The following is an 18331-nucleotide window of genomic DNA, read 5'->3' on the forward strand; positions in this document are numbered from 1 at the left end:
CAGATATACACACAAAGGTTAATTAATTAATACAAGCGTGATTACCACATAATAGGTTTTAAAATACCGGTTCAAACAATAGAAACAATGTTTCTTGGTTATCACGGGAATTATAACTTTGGAGGTTGGTACAGGGAAGGCGGGTTACCCCTCCAGCGGGTGTTTCCCCCACTCTCAAATCTGTGGCGCTATGAGCTGTGGCGCTGTGAGCACTCCGGCCAAATCTGTGGCGCTATGACCTGTGAGCACATTCACGTTGTGGCGCTGTGAGCACATTCACGTTGTGGCGCTGTGAGCTTAGGCACTATGAACCACCACCCTAAGGGGAGTACAAGAAGGGGATTGATAGCACTAACATAAATAGAAACACATATAAAAATATTCTCTTTGAGACTTATCTGTCTGTATGTATTAGAATTTATCAGGAATCAGGAATAACATTGTCAAGAACATACAATTTTAATTAATGATGATTACTTAATTGAACTTAAAAATAAATCCTAAATATTCCAAATTTTAGCTTCCGTACAAGTGTTACATTTCAATAAAGTTAGTGCAATTAAAAATCTGCATGTCTCAGCATAATTTGCTTGTTTACTAGAAATAAAAAATTATATACATTTTTAAATGGACATACATATGTGTTGAAATAAGTGGAAAATACCTAATCCTTTTTTCAGTTTTGGTAAACTGATCAAGTTTTGGTGATCCATTTTGGAGGCTCTTATTTTTTAAATGCTTTCACAGAAACAGACTGGTAAATAGAAATAGATATTCCCATAAGGATTTGTAAAGGGGGTGGGGAGGGCCATGTGTGCATCATTACTGATAGTGATAGTGAGATGATTCTGGACAGAAAATTGAGCCATCTGTTACTGATAAATGTCCTCTGAGCTGATTACAGCTGATAAAGGATAAGTTGGTAACCATTCCAAGGATGATATTAATGTTGTTCTATAGAGCTCAATAAGACGTTTCATTGTTTGCTTGCTGAAATCAAGTTATTGTACTTTCTTATCACTTCTTATCTGAATTTCTATATGGTTAATCCAGAGTGCAATGGTTTAACCTATATAGGGTATTCTTATCTCTACTTGACAGTATTAGAAATAGATTTCGGTATGAACATCAACAAATAAATGTATTATTGTATAATGTACTTTTGACTTATTTCTCTGTATCAGTTCATTAACTTAGCTCACTATTACTCTTGCTTCAGATTTTTAACCTTTTTGAGAAGAAAAAATGAACATTGTTTATTTTAGAAATAGAAACATGAGGATATTGGAAAATTACTTAAAAAAATAATTGTTCTGAGTGTTTTTCTGGAAGAGTAAACACATTTTCAATAGTTATAATAACAGTACTCAGATTTTATAGTACTCTGCTAAATTGTCAATTTAAAATTAAAATTGTAATTAAAATAAAGAAATAGGTAAAGAAAGAAAATATTAAAATATTGAAGAATGGTATATAGTTGTGGGTTAGAATAGTATGTAGAAATTTAAAACATGTTATGTAATTTCTATATCAGGAACTGAGCTCCAGATTGGGAGTGATGTTAAAACTTCTTGGGAAGGCTGTTTACTTAGACCAAACCGGCTACCTCGATATTCAATTAAGCTGAACATTTCTTCTTTTTTGGAAAAGTTCTTGTAAAGAATTCTAATATACTATTTTAATAATTGAATAGATTTGCTATTGTTTATGAATCTGTTATTACCATTATATTTGCTTATTTTTGATTGTTGATTACCCATCTGAAAAATGTTTGTTATTTTTTATATCTATTCTACACATGAAACATTCCTCTGTTACTACACATTTTTCATTGATTTCAAAATGAGCTGAGACTTTGCACTAAACTATTCCACTGGATGAACATTACACTTAGCAGAACAATGCTGGAAGGAATCTGTTGTTACATATCTTTTGGGCTGTCTAGATTTGGATGAAACATTTATAATATCTCTGGACTGGGCTTTTACATTGTTGGTAGACTTCTGACAGGCTAGAACTGATAATCTGTACAGTTTCAGTAAGGATTGCTTTCTGAGGTCATTTGACAAGATTGGGATGCTGGACCTCATGCCCCAGGTTATTTGATGTAGACAATAGACAACAGACAATATGCTTTATTCATAATCTTTGAGATTAGAATGGTGTCATTACAAAGGTATACAAATAATATAAAATTGTATTAATTCAGGTCGGTTGAAAAGGTGTTGATTCATCATTTCTCGTCCAGTCCAGGAATTCCTCAATGGAGTAGTAAGGGTGGTGAAGAAGCCAGGTAGTCAGTTTTCTTCGGAGCTGCTGTTGTCTTGTGGTGTTTATGACCTCTTGTGGTAGGATGTTTCGAAATTTTATTCCGACAAATGTGGGTTGTTTTTCAAAGAGGGTCAGTCGATGGGTGGGAAGTATATAATTTTGTGCCGCCCTTGTGTTGTAGGAATGTACATCAGCTCCTCTTGTCAGGTTTTGTTGGCTGGCATAAATAACTGCTTCTAGGATGTACAGAGCTACTGCAGTCAGTAATTTTTGCTGTTGAAAGACATCTCTACAGGATTCCTGGGGTCCTAATCCTATTGTATATGCTACAGTAACAATGGAGGTACCTGTACAGTTTTAAAACTATATTGTATAGGTAGACAATTTAGATGTTGATGAAATACTATCAAGAGCATGGCTTAAGAAGTGAAAACAGAATGTTTTCAGCTTTCTGTTCTTTAAGCCATTCATTATTTTACTAGTCAGTCTATACTACCTTAGCGGCATCTAATATTTTGTGTTTATCACAATACAATCTATTGTAGATGGCGAGTTAGGTTACTTCAGCAGTAGTCTAAAGAATATGGATTTCTAAAACAATCTTTTAAAGTAACTGCTAAACCTTGACTTATTATTATTTGTTTTTGTCACTGATACATTACCTTAAAAATATACCCATATTTATGATTACTTCTTTGCCAGATAATTTAATATTGTTATTTATTTTACAATTATAGTACATTGTAAGTAGACTTCTTTGCCAGAGCTAGTAGTTTTGCATGGTAAGAGAAGTGCATTTAATAATGATTTGTTTATTTTACTAAAGATAGTATGTTAAAATTTACACTTAAATATTGGTACTAATTTCATGTGATACAATTTTTGTGTTTGCTGTAAAACATCTATTACTGAAATATAAACTTCTTGTTCTCCATAGCTTAACATGTACATAAGTAAATTAATGAAACATTTTTAACTACAATATTTTAAAATTGGCTAAAAGCATAAATTAATTTATTTTATATTCAATCTGATTCATAATCCCATTTAAATTGTAGGTATGTACTAAAAATTTGTAATAATAAATAATATTCATATTAAAATACTTGCAATGGATGTAAGAAATACATAATGGATATATGAATAATTAATCATCAACTTCTTTATGTTGTATAACATTTTTAATGCAATTTTAATGGATTACGAATCTGCTTGAATATAGGAGTAATTAATTTCCTATTTTTAGGTTTTAAAACAAGTTAATTTATATTTAGTAATTTTCTATGTGTTAATATTGTGTTATCAGTTTTGACATATACAATTTTTATGCCTGTGTAAAAATAATATACAAAATAACATTTGTCAATGAAAAATTAATATACATAATACTACGCAGGTACTTTGATATTCTATGGAGGCCATTCTTCTCTATCTACTACTTTTTTATTATGCGATTTATGCTAAGTACATTTAGGTACAAGTCTCCTAAATACTCTTCTAAAAATCTTTATGACTTTTTTTGTATGAAGTTGTACTTTGCAATCTCTTATTGTTTCAGGAAGGCTGTTTAACAATTTGGGTTTAAGGTATTGAATTGATTTTTTTAAATATGCTGTCCGTAAAAAAGCAGACAGGTATGACAAGATTCCTTTTTTGCCTAGTTTCAAATCTGTGGGTATAAATTGGAAAATTAGAAACATTACTAAAAGTGAACAAACAGACTGAATATATGGAAATAGAAGGTAGAGTTAACAGCCCCTCGGCAGGAAAAACATCTTGATAGCTGTCATGTCATCCTAGCCTATAGATGATTTGCGAGCAAGTTTGAGTCTGTCCTATTGCTCAACGGTCATGTCACTCATTACAACATCACAGTAGTAAAAGTGTGGCAGTATAAGAGTCTTAATGAGCATCACCTTAATATTGAATGGCAGGTACAAGGCAAACCGCTTCAAACCGCGGATGCCAATAAAGACTCTTCTGCTTGTTATTGTAACTTGGTCAGTCCATTTAAGAGTTGTGTTCATAGTGAGCCCGAGATTTTTCAGTTTGTTTTGGTAATTTATTTCACAATTGTTAAGTTTAAGTATTCATAACATTTCTCAGTAAATGGTCCATATTTATCTGTGGTATCAAAAACAAGGATTTTTTCAACCAAATGCGAAGGTTATCAGAACTGAGGAAAGTTTCTGGTTAAGTGCAGTTTCTGATTCAGCATTTACAGCAACATTTGTATTGTTGGCATATTGAACAGTGTAACCCGTAACTCAGTTCTGGAGATCGTTAATATAAAACAAGAATAAGGGGTGATTATCGAACCCTGAGGAACACCTTGTGCGACGTACAAAAATGGAGAGAGAGTTGTTCCATACGAGTTTGTAATTTGCAAGTAGTGGGTTAGGCCAGAAAGATAAGAACAAAACCAGTCCAGAGTAACGCCTCTGACACTACAAGCCTCCAGCTTTTCGAGGAGGTGCTGGTGGCCAACGGTGTCAAAGGCTCTACTACGATCACAGAATATGCCAGCAGGAGATCGCCTAGAATCAAGATTCCATAGTACAGATACCAGAAAATTGTTTATTGCATCTGAGGTTTAACTTTCTTTTAGGAATGAAATTTGAGATTTTGAAATGATAGAGTTTGAATTGAGAAAATCCATGGAGTCGGTTATAAACCTTGGCAATAGTGGGAAGGATGGAAATTGGCCTGTAGTTTTCAGAGAGTTTTCTGAGACCTTTTTTAAAGATGGGTAGTACTCTTTAGCACTTTAGAAACGATGGAAAGAAACCCTGAGAAGATGAGTTATTAAAGAGTGCTGTAAGAGGTTTGGACACAGGAATGGCTACCCCTTTTTAAAATCAAAGAAGGGCTCATACCGTAAACATCTGTTTATGAACTAGATATGAGTTGAGCAGCAACACATACAACACATGTAGCTGGACGAAGAAAGAGGCTTGTTCTGTATTTACAAAGCGGACAGGAATTTGGACCACCCCAACACGAACTGCAAATTCATTGAACTCTCCAGCAATTACATTGGGTTAGTTAAAAGTGTCCGCTAATGGACAATTCACTAATGAATTTCATATTACCTCTCTTCTTACCAGTAAAACCTGAAATTACCTCTTACACGGCCTTACCTTAATGTCGCTTTTTGTAATGTGCATTCCAGCAGATGACTTGGTAAGGGAATTGAGATGACATCTCTGTTTTTGAGTCTATGTAAATGACATAGCACATCTATAGGATAGTCATGCTGCATCAGGTAACTGTCTTTAAGCTCCTCTTTGGATTTTTGGATACTATCTGTCAGCCATCTAGGACATTGTTTCCTATGCTTGTTACATTTCACTAAGGGAAAGGTTGCATTAAAGAAGCTCTCAAATATTCCAATAAAAATTGTGTGAATTGTACTTTAATGTCGTTGGATGACAAGATGTTTGTCCAATATGCGTTACTGATTAAATCATAAAACTTTTGTATGTTTTCCTTTGAACAAAATCATCTGGATGTCGGTTGATTTCACAGTTATACAAAATTTTGGTCTGGGATATTTTACAATATAAATTACAACTGAGACAACAATGTTAAGCAATTTAAACTGCTGTTGTTCTTAATATTTGTTCCATAAAAACTGTTGTTCAAAATTTTTAGAAGTATAGAAGAAAATTCAATTTTTATAATACGAGATAACAGCACATGTGAAATCTACCTTTCTTCCAACTAAGCCAGAAGGTAAATTTGACCTCTTGACGTAGTTTCAAAAATTGTCTTATGGCTCTCGTTATAATAATTCTTAGTATATTGGATTAACCTGGTAAAATAATTCACAGCTATTATTAATCATCTTGAAACATACAAATATTAAAATAAGCATATAAACTGTTTGTTTCAAATTGATTATTAACTCTGGTTGATGAATGATTTGAAAGGATAACAGGATTTTGATGATTTGTCTAGACACTAAATTAAACTTAATGTTTTATATAATGCGTGTTCAAAAAATTGCATTATGTTGTGATTTTGTACAATGTGGATAAGTAACCATTTTGGAACTTTCTGTTGGTTAATAGACTTTTATTGGTAGAGTACTTATCCAAGTAATATATTATAATTTACCTGTGTACATTGTCTTAGTACAAATTTGAGTTTGAATTGGCTTGAAATTATGATATGTCACCACTATTTCTAGAATATTACTGTATATTATTCAACAATGCACCATTTTAATTCAATTATTATCAATACAGGCACAATATTGCAGTTTTTTAATACATATTAATAATAATTGACAAGTGTTATTACACTTTCACTTCTCAACAACTCTAACGCTTTAAAGTTGATGGCCATTCACAATTTAGGAAAAGAATTGTTATATCTAAGTTTTTATTTGTGTTTTATTTTTAACGTTCTAAAAATCAATTTTAGCAACATTTTTCTATCTTATATTGTTTTGCCAAACTAGGAAGATTTTATTTACAAGTGTTACATTTGTACGTTCAACCTCGTAAAATTAATATAGAACAAGACAAGCCTATATTTATTGGTATGTAAGTAAACTTCAGAGTTTTATGAAGAAAGAGATACCAACTGATGTATAAAAATATTTGTTATGAATTTCTAAAAGAGAGCATGCAAAACATGAAATAGTACCCTGTTACTTTAGAAACTGACAGATCTAGGATTCAGGATGATTGAGAGAGATGAGCACATGGGACAGATAACTAATTCTCAGTACTTGTATTGGAGCTAGAATGGGCCAGTGGGCTGCTTATCACAGAAAACTGGAAACAATGTTGCTCATGCGATCTAACGGTCAGAGTTTGTGATACTAACCCAAGCACAACGTTAATAGTAAAAGCTCTGATACAAGTTGCAAATGTTATCCCCTTTTATGCTCGTTATTTAACAAACCACACCATTGGATGCATACTGCCCCTTGCTTGTGTCCTAGCTGAGGCAAAAATTAATTACTATTTAACAGATACATCCATCCATGCCTGCATTAATCGTCGACATTGTTGGTGAAATAAAGAAAAGTTTTAAATAGTTTTCAACATTCCACAGCATCTGAGAACAAACTGAAATGGAACACACCTGTATTCAAGCTGAATTGAGATGTGAGAATTGGAAACATATTCCCAAAATGTATAATGCCTACTAAATTTGGTGCTTGTGGCGCTAGACACTGAAATCAGTCACTCTGTTAAAAAAACCTTTATATTTTTTCTATTTTTATTTTTGTAATGTTCATACAAACAATCGATTGTGAAATTCCTCTGGTTTGTACTGTAAACCTGTGAAAGACCGGTGAGTTTGATATTTAATTAAGGCGGAGTGGAAATTCTGCAGGATTAACTAATAACTAATACTCAACCTATAAGTCAGATGGACAGAGTTCCAAGTTCCAGTTCTGGGCTTCAATTGGAACTAGTCCCACTAAACTACAGGAAGCCCAGCACATCAAAAAACAAAAAAGTCAAACGGCACTGGCACCAACATTTATGAGGTTGTCAATCCTGGTGCTCTGATACAGTGTGTGCTGATAAAAAAGTAGAAATGAATAATTTTCACTAAGTCTGAAATTTGAACACATTTCATTTAATCATTTACACTTTTATAACATGTAGTCATGAAAGTCAATATACACGTATTTAATATTTTAGTTTCAAAGTATATTTTTGAAATCATATAAGGTATTTGAATTGATTCTAAAAAACAAAATAGTTTTTTAAAATTCTTATTTCTGTAGTATAGTTTGAAGTAAGGATCCATTGAAAATGGTTTTAAACACTAAAGATAAATTCTATTAGAAGCACTTAACACCCTTACTGCTAGTCCATACGGAGTGGTCTTGGGTAGTGTTCCAAAGCTTTACACTGCAGCCAACTTGTTAATGAGACCAATTTCTCTGTATTATTTCAGATAAATTTTCCAAACAGCTCACAGTTAGTGAAAAAAAATTAGTTTTTTTTGTATGGATTGCATCCTTGAGAGGTCTAAAACAAAACTCAAGTTTCAGGAAGATTTGAATGGCATTTGATGTGCCACTAACTAGGCATATAATGCATTGCATTACGTAGGGTGCCAACAAAGGGACCATCATATATGAAGGGGTTAGTTATCTAATTAACTGAAGAACCATTTTATCACCGGCTTTGTATGTTACAGGCCGGTGTTCCTGCCTGACCCCAAGGACGGATCCCTCTATCTCTTGGCAGGAGGTGGAGCACCCCCTGGACACACTTCCTCTCTCAAGAAACTACCCTTCACCATCCAGCAACTGGTTGCATCATCACCTTGCAGGAGTAGTGATGGCATGTTCTACACTGGTAGGGGGCAAATTTTAAGATTTTCAAGATAGTTAAACCTGCTGCACTAACATGCACATGCATGCAACACTATAGATGCACCGCTTTGAATGCGACCTGTGTGAAGATTTCTTGTGCATAGGGGGAGGGAGGAGCAGGAGCTCGACCACGCTTAACACCACACCCTCTTTCTCTGCTTGATCTATGTCTTTTACAAGACACAAGTGGGAACCCTACCTACCCTACTTTGCTTCCCTACGTTGGTGTTTTGGAGAATCATGCTATGTATTGTTATTTTCGTTGTTATGGAATAACAAATATTATTATTTATGTTAAGAATAGTCCATTGCATCTATTTAATATGTTAGTATAATTAAGAAGTATTTGAACAAATGTGTACTGTTAACAGCTGTTGGTTTTATTACTGGGTTTGTAAAATAGCTGTTGTTATGTAACACATACCCTATTAGTGGTAAAGTGGTGACTGAGGAGTGGTTGGTAAGGAATGTAGAGGGGGAAGTGAGTCCGCACTTCTTCTCCCTCTCCACATCTCTCTCTCTCTCCCTCACTCGCCCCACAGTGTTCACTTATCAGGTCGCTTTCAAAGCGGCTCATCTATAATTGCTTTCTGGTTGCGTAGTTTTAGTACTTCACACTATTTTTGTTTCAAGATTTTGTTCCAACTTTTTGCCACTGAAATTAAACTCTGTTCTTCTTATCATGAGTTGTATTATAATTTAAAATTAAAATTTAATGTAATAACAATAAAAATACCATATTTTTAACACCTGCTCAAAATTACATTCCCTACTTACTGTGCATGTTGTAAGATTGTTTTAATTTTCCTTGTAGGAAAACAATCAAATGTCACAAATATTTACTGAATTCATTTCAGACTTTCTGGTCGCTCTACATGCCTATCATCCTGGAAGTCAACAACTTATGCTCTTATTAGCTTAGTTTTTAGGATTGAGAAGTCTTTGGTGGATAAAGAAGTACCTCTGTGCATTTTTTGATATAGAGAGTGTCTTTGATGACACAATGTACAGAAAGGGAATAGACCTGGTCACTTTTCAATGGATGAGGTTGATACTCTCCAGACACAGAGTAACAGCTAGGCTTGGTGGCGCGTTTGCCACTGTGAATACAGGTAAAGATCGTCCTCAGGGAGGAGTCCTATTGCCTCTTCTGTGGTGCCTGGTTGTTGATGGTCTATCAATTAAACTCAGCAATGAATGTTTCATAGTGCAGGACTATGCAGATGATGTAACAATTATATTAAGGAATAGACATGAAATTGTATTGATCGAACTCTTGCAGGAAGCCTTGAATTTGGTATGAAATAGATGTTTGGAGGAGGGACTGTCAACACCTTCCAAACGTCTTATAATAGCTCTGTTCACCTGAGGGAGAAAGCTTAAGTTACAGCCTTTATCCCTGGGGAATAATAATATAGCCTTCTCCAGTAAAGTCAAAAATTTGGGGGTGGTGCTCGATAAGCAGCTGACGTGGAACCCACACTTGAAGTCATTACTGCATCGAGCTGTGGTTGCTCTCCATACCAACAGTCATTTCTGTAGTAGAACCTAGGGTATGAGATCCAAGATGGTTGTCTGGTTTACAAGACCATCGTGTGGCCCATGATCGCCTAATGATGTCTTGGTTGATGGGCAAAGCTGGAGGAAACAACAGCAATGGCTGGAAATAAGGAAGTTCAGTGCCTAGCATGTTTGTGTATTGGTGGAATCCCACTGCAGCTCTAAAAGCCTTGTATGGGTTGTCTCCTCTCCATCTTTGCTTGAAGGCTGAGGCTGTCCTTTGCTTTAAAAGATAAATATCGGCTAATCAACAATTTGGAAAACCAACATATGCTCAATATTTCTTGGATACTATTCCATAACAATTCTGCTTTGAACACCATTTCCAGATCATACCAGAGCCCCAAGAATGGCAGTCGTGTGCCCCTTTTTTGAGAAAGGAGTACAGATGGATCAAGACGAGATGAAGGGGTAGTTCCGGTTGTCAACAGACCAAACTTCTGGGCCTCTAAAGCCCTGGGTTCTTTTCCGACCGTCTTAAAGTAGAAATGGTTGCAATATATATATATCTGTGTGCCTGGATCAACTTATCTAGAAAACCAAAACCAAAGGGTCCTAAGATCATTATCCTATTGGACACTCCAGGTGCACTGAGATCTCTCAGCAGCTGCATCTTTGTGTCTAATGTGGTCTGGGACTGTTTAATATTACCTAAAGCCCTGGTTACCCGTAATAAAGTTACTCTGAAGTGGTTACCGAAGCATGAGAGGATTGCAGGAAAGATGGACAGGTTGATGAGAGCTGGAGCTATGTTACTACTCGTTGGTCTAGAACTCTTTTGTGGTTTGGCTAAGTGTCAAGTCAGAGAAACGCTGTCACAAAATGGTTAGCTTTGGAGACGTCTCTCTAATGGACGTTCCAGGTTTGAGATAAGCAAAAGCCGTCATATAGACCCTCCATCAATAGAAGGTGAAGATATTCTTGGACATAGTAGACAATTAGTCTTTCATACTGATCGCCACTTCCAACATGTCTACAAAATTCTACAAAATGTTTAACGCCTTCACTTGGCTCTATACTGATAAATCTGGAGTACTGTCACTCTGCGTTGTAAGGAGTCTACCGCTCTCAATGTGTTGTTACTCAAAACATGTTTATGGTTCATACATTCATGCTTTAAAACTTGTATTAACCTTTCATAAATATGTTTATACAAGATTTCATAAATCTTTAACAAATAGAGTACAGATATGCTGATTAAAATTTTCCTGATATATCAAAATGAGACTAAGATATAAAGTGTGTGAAATAGTACATTACTTTCAAGAAACTAATAATCATAGGTCCATTCAATTGCAATATGTCAGGTACATTACAAAGTTCAATGTTACTATTCAGGAACCAATAAATGTAAATTCATCCATCTTTATAAGTATATTTTGTATTTTGCAAAGCTGAACACTACCATTCCCTAATAAACATAGGTTCAGTGATTAAAGTTGAGATATAGAAGAGAGTAGGAAAAGCAATAAGAAGAAAGAGCGATTTAAAGTGGGTCTCACTGGACTGGATTGAATCGGCTCAATTAAATTACTCTTTCTGAAGTTTATGGTGTATGAGGCATTGCTATTTGAAAACAAGGCTATCATCAGCTCGCCAACCGGCAAACAAATAAACGGGTAAACAGGGCACTGATTATCTCCTCAGGTACTGATAAATTCGTGGATATCAAAATAACATAGATCAGTCCAGTTGTCTGGTCACAAATCTCGTTTATAGTCCATCTAGTGGTAAAAATCGTTCGCTGGGACACCATTTGAATGAAGTGTTTGTTGATACCACTATGTCACAGGCACGTGTTTTTGTATGACACAAACGGTTTTGAGAAGTCCGACAAGAGGTGGAAGAAAACAAGTATCCCAGTCACGCTTGCTCTTCAACTACTAACGAAAACATCCAAAGAGTTAACCAAATTGTGAGAAAAGATCGTCGTTTATCCATTTTAGCTATTGCTGAGCAAGTTAAATAAAAAGTTCAAAACTGTTTGAAAATCAACTCATACATTCTGCACCAAGACACACACACTTGCCCATACCCCATTATCTCTTCAGGAATTTTTAGCTGATAAGAAGATTCCAGTGTTGCAACATCCAGCCTATTCTTCTGATTTAGCACCATGTGACTTTTGGCTGTTCACCAAGATCAAAAGTCGACTGAAGGGAGTTTATTTTCAAACCGTTGAGGAGGTGAAACAGAATGCAGCACAAGTTTTAAAGGCGCTCTCAACCAGTGGAAAGTATGAATGCAGCAGTGTATTGTGAGGGGAGGAGAGTGCGTCGAAGGGGATAAATATGAAGTAATGTAAAATTTCACCAATTGTACTTTTAAAAAAAGTCTCGATATCAAATAGCCGTGTCTCATAGAGAATTTACCGGAAAGAAACAAATGGTTAAATTAACCTCTTCGTAGTTTTTACGTAATATGCATACATAGCGTTTGTGTAAAAGTGTGCTACAGACGTAATAATACGTACCATGCTGTTCCTGTTTATTCTGTTGTCTACTGTAATATTGTGCATTTCTATGACAACACCAAGTCACGTTAGTAGGTCTGATGTTTTTTACAATATGTTAGCACTTCCTTGGTCATCTGTCATGACCTTGGTGATTTCATAGTAGTCGCTCAGTACAGACAGCTATCATATGTTGTATGTCATCCATCCTGGAGTATTTTATGGTTTTATTTCTAGCGTTTGTATCATGGAAATGTCCAATTCACAAATAGACGATTGTTTTAGTGATGATGACATGGACAAGAATATAGAAAAATACGTAGTGGACAATATAAAAAATAAAAATTTAAGACATTAAAAATTAATTTTTTGCATAAACAAGTATGTATCTAAACTCTACAAACCTGTGTCTGTGAAAAACAGAAAAAACACCAAAACTACATAATTTTAGGAACAAAAAACACAGTAACGGGAAAAAAAACAGTTTTAAGTCAGGAAAATTCCATTTTTTATATCCACTGAGTTTTTAATTTTTGTGATTCTTGTCACTGGAACACACACACACACACACACACACACACACACACACACACACACACACACACACACACACACACACACACACACCATTACCCATTCTTTTTGGTTATAAGTTGTATATAAAAAATAATAGCATCTTTATATTTTTCTAGGGAAAAAAGTAGACTCATGGTTTTTGGTCAACTGGAAGACTGGTAAAAAGAATGAAATCTTGAGTTTTGACCAGCTGGAGAAAACATGTCCTGTTGCAGCTTTGGATACTATGTTCATTGGAAGAACTGGTGAGTTTTATAATTATTATACCTTCTTACCTGGCAAGCTTACTTTTTAATTTTCTTAGCTTAATTAGTTTTTGATCCATGCCAAATGCCCACGTATTGGTGTTGTGATCTTTTTAGGAGGATAAGAGACAAACATTTCACTCACAATATACTAGTGTGTTTATGTTTTGTAGTTGTGTGCACGTAATCTCAGACTTTATTTCCAACATTCATTCGGCTTAGCTCATGTAAAGTTTGTATGCACCGGGAATAAAGGAACAATATTATTTGGGTAAACTGGGTAAAAAGAATTTTGAGCCAACTGGGTGTTAAGAAAACTGTTCTCGTAAATCTTTGCACACACACAACAGAAGTAATCTTGTCTTTTTGGTATAAATTAATTGGCACAAGGTAACAAATTTGTATGGTTTGAAATCTACATGTACAGCAGAAACTGAATTACTAAGGCATTAAAAGTTATTACTAAGAGAAATGTTATTGTTTCATTATAGAATAAGGTGGTAAAATCATTTTTGCCAAAAGTTGTAAGTATTTAAATTAATAGCTGGGAAGCATCTTTAACCCTTTACACACCAGCCCATTTCATAAAAGTACAAGCCGAAAATGCCTAGGCATTTTAACCTCTTTTAGAAGGTTTCGTTCAAACTATGATAATTTTTTAATTTTTCAACATATCTTTATTAATTGTTTACGTTTGTTTTCCTTAATACATCCTATTTCAAAAGAAATAGGTTTTATTTATTGTAATGATTTGTTAATTTATGTAATAAAAAACGTGTACCTTAGAGGTGTTCAATAAAATATTCTGTGCTTTTCTGTTACACAGGTCTAAAGTATATATAATTCAACTTCATTATAACATTTTTAAAGCTTGTAAAAAATCAGTATGCCCAAAACTAAACATTTCAAACACGCAAAACTAAATAACCATTACTTAGTCTTTCATTTATCAAATCACAGAAGTAAACAATCTCATATAGTATAAACTGCTACATATAAAGCAACTAACCGACTTTTATTGGAATGACAAATTTGTGACATCTGTGCGAAACAGCCATTGGCATTTTTCAGTTGTGTACTCAATGTCCGTATCACATGTACATTGTTGTTGAAAGAGTTAAATTAGGGCTCATAAAATATAGCTGAAAATAAGGATATGAATTTTTTTGCAGTGAATACTGGAGAAGTGTTGAAGATATGATAGGTTTTTACATATATAAGGATATATAGATTTTTTTATCATTTATCTTCAAAAAATGTGCCATTCAATATTATTTCACTAAAAACTTAGAATAATGAGTCATAATTCATACACTAAATTAAAAAAATTATATCTTTATTTTCAAATATTTCCCTTGCACCTGGTTTCACAATTGACCTATGTTACCAATTGCCTGAAATTCCTTGTGGAGTGATAACAAATGTTTTTCTTTCTTAACTGTGCTCTAAAATAAAAAAAGTCAACACAATCTATGCCCCACTTCATTACCTTAAACCATCCAAATGGTTTAGTTCCAGTTCTAAAATTAATTAAAATTTACATAAATTATCCTATATTGGTTAATAGTTTACTCATAATAAACTTATTATTAGACCAAGTTTTGTTAAATGATACATATGTAATTTATAGTTAGACTAGTATTAATATAAATACAATAATAAGTTCAGTTAGATATTAATAGCCTGCATTGTTTTCTACTTTAATTACATAACATTTGAGGTTCGGTAGAGAGAGCTTGCTAGCCTTTTTAATAAATACATTTTTCATTTCATTTTATAAAATTTATGACGTCAGTTTGTAATATATAGAAACTTTTTTTAATTAACACTTCTTTTTGTTGTTTTCATAATGTGTTTTCAGAGTGTTTCTAGTTTCCACTGTTATTCTTAACTTACTACTATTAAATTTTAGAAGGTAAGGTTCCTTTTCCCCTGGCATGTCACTTTAATTAGTCAATAAAAATGTTGGGTTTTATCCATCTCAAATTTGGCCACCAGAAAGTTAAAACTGATTCCTTAACATGGTCTATGCTGAGAACATCCCAGATGCCACAGCTGACTGGAAAGTACCCATTTACTGGTTCGTGTGTAAAAATCCAAACATCATTTGAAAAACTGTCTATCTTAAAAAATGTTTAATACGTCAAAATAAACGTTGTACTAAATGTTAGTTTTGTATGAGTGTATTTTGCATTGCATTATTTTGTGAATTAGGAAGTTGATGATTTTAAATTCTAAATCGAAGTCCTGGCCAAGATAGGCTCTGAAAGCATTTTGGTAGGTCAGAGCTGTGCAGTGCCTTCTCCTGCATAAATGCCTGGGAAAAGAGGATCAGATCTGAGACATGGAGGAAGGCCTCAGGGCTCAGGCAATCAAAAATGTTCATCTCTCTATATGGTAAGGGTTGTACTAGTCTCCTAGGTCTAAACAGGACATGGCCTTTTTCAAAAACATGTGATGGAGGGTTTAAGCCAGACAGATAAATGCAGACTCTGTGCATAGGCAGTAGAGTCAGCAGACCATAAATGGTTGTCCTGTTTTCTGTAAAACCATGAACAAATTCCTAGGAACTTATTTCTTGATCTGAAAGGATATTAGAGAACAGAAGCCCACAATCATAATTAGCTTTTGCAGAAGCCTCAGATTAGAGAGATAAATAGTAAGGGAAGTGCAAATGTCTTTTTAGGACTAAGTGCACGGTCCTAAACTCTTCTCTCGTAAGAAAGAATGGAAAAAGTACATAAATATTTTGGCTCTCAGAAACACATTTTCATAATTCTGTTTTTTAATGAACTTTATGAATGTTTCAGAATACAACATTATTATGTATGACAGCACACGTAAGAACCGGCAGTGGAATGTTACTTTCTTTGATTATTCTACACAAAGCATGACCTCTGAAGACATCACCAACTATGGTGAGTATCTGTAACCCTATCTCTTACTGTGAGAAGTTCTCATACTGGTAGAAGTAAGCAGTGTAGATTGTAACCAGTAGAAACCTAATTGTTGCATTACCAACTGTTTTGTGAGAAAACGGTGCAAAAATTTGTCATAAACTGTTTTCCTCTCTATACTAGACATTGTTTATAATCTTTTACATATTTTTAGACAAGTGTAGAATAGGTTTTATTTCTGGTTTTCCATGCTGTCAGTTGTATTTCTACTTAAACTCAAAATTAAATCTTTCTGAAGGATCATTTTTAAACATATGTGATTTATACTATTTTAAAACATTTAATGGGCCAGGGTGGCCAATTGACCAGGAAACTGGGAATAAGCCGGAAATTTTCCTGATAAGCAAGAAAATTTCAAAAACAATTTTTCCGTCTCCAAGAACTTATAAAATCAAGACCTAATTTGACAGCTCCTTGAATCAAGAAATGATTAATCTTGAAACATCGTATTTTATACGACATGGTTCGTGAAATTGTGAATGAAGATCGACATATGTCCGTGAGCTCCATCTGACGCTGGTTGAGCTAAAATTACCTACACTAGTGTATTGGAGTTTATCTTAGTTAGTTCCACTCCTGTGCTGTGACAAGCATCCGCCCCCTCCACCCAAAAAAACTTAACAATGCATTGGACAATTAAAATTGGCCGACCGATCGTTTCGGACTTCGGCACTAAATAAGTGGTACTCTTTAAGTGATAAAGCGGCAGAGCAGTAGTAACCGCAATACAAATCGGTTTTTTGTACTTGTATTATTCAGTCGTCGAAGTGGGGTCTCCGGACAAAGTTGTCCAACTCTTATTCTTGAGCGAAAATAGTGATTTGAAAAGATGTGTGTTAGATAGCACAGGACTAAAATGTACAGTCTTATAAACAGGCTTAAGAGTTCGGTTCGTTGAATAATACAATGTTTGATGGTTTGATAAGAGGTGCAACCCGATTTCTTGTGTACACCAGAATGTCAGTTGGATTTTTATAAAACTTGATAAGATGGCTTTTGGAGAAGAAAGTAGTGGGTTAGTTACAAGTAACATCGAGAAGGGGGCAAACCACAAACCTTAGTCAATTTTCCAAAATCTTTATTTTACAAAATTATTTCTACAAGTCCTTATCCATGCCACTATATTGTATAAAAATTATTCCTGTCAATATTTATGCCGGAAAATAACTTTACAGCACTTTGCAGGAAAATTTACTTTGTTTTGTTCATTCAACTTTTCTTTAAGGAATTAACCATGATCTGCTACCAAGTGTTTATACCCATAGCTCGAATACAAAAAAATATTGAAGGATATATGAAACTTATTATTTAATAATTAATAAAAATAAAAATTGACTTGTCAAAAATAAAGGAGTTTATTAAACTAAATGAATCTAAAATTTAACACTTCTAAATTTGAACTATAATGATTTAAAATAAAGAAAATAAATGGCTTCTTCTCAAAATTTATTGAAAATCAATTAGCAAAATAAATTTTCTTTCACAAAGTTCTTTGATTTCCAATAACTTCTGCTTCTCTCAACTTAATAGAGTGGTAATTCACTATACATTTTCGCTACAATGTGTAGTGATTATCTTATTAAGAGTTCTTCTTTCTGAATTAAAAATTTGTTGAAAGTACCTAAGGACAATAAATTACCACAAAGCTATGTCAATCTTACACAGTTTACAGCATATTTTATAAAAGGGCAACTACAACATTTTTTTTTTTTAATTTACTTCAAATACTGGGGCATCTACAGGTATTTAAAAGTGAGACACATATAATAAATAATAATATATTAGTTGTCTCTTGACAAGACAAAAGAGTTTTTCATTTGTTGTTTGCTTAGTACAAATAATAAAGGCAGTAAGACAGGAATGATTGATGTAATGAGTAAGTTAGAAACAAACAAACCTCCAACAGTCAAGCGAAATATAG

At 34.0% G+C, this 18331-nt stretch overlaps 1 protein-coding gene across 1 annotated transcript in view; it reads left to right on the plus strand.

Moving 5' to 3' along the window:
• LOC124354301 (serine/threonine-protein kinase/endoribonuclease IRE1) overlaps nt 1-18331 on the plus strand; it is a 116190-nt gene that overhangs the window by 36015 nt on the left and 61844 nt on the right. Inside the window, exons 4-6 of the mRNA XM_046804646.1 lie at nt 8443-8603; nt 13325-13453; nt 16264-16371. Coding sequence (XP_046660602.1) covers nt 8443-8603; nt 13325-13453; nt 16264-16371 — 398 coding nt within the window. The remainder of the gene's footprint in view (nt 1-8442; nt 8604-13324; nt 13454-16263; nt 16372-18331) is intronic.

This window comes from Homalodisca vitripennis, chromosome 2 (assembly GCF_021130785.1).
Source record: "Homalodisca vitripennis isolate AUS2020 chromosome 2, UT_GWSS_2.1, whole genome shotgun sequence".
NCBI classification, from domain to species: domain Eukaryota; kingdom Metazoa; phylum Arthropoda; class Insecta; order Hemiptera; family Cicadellidae; genus Homalodisca; species Homalodisca vitripennis.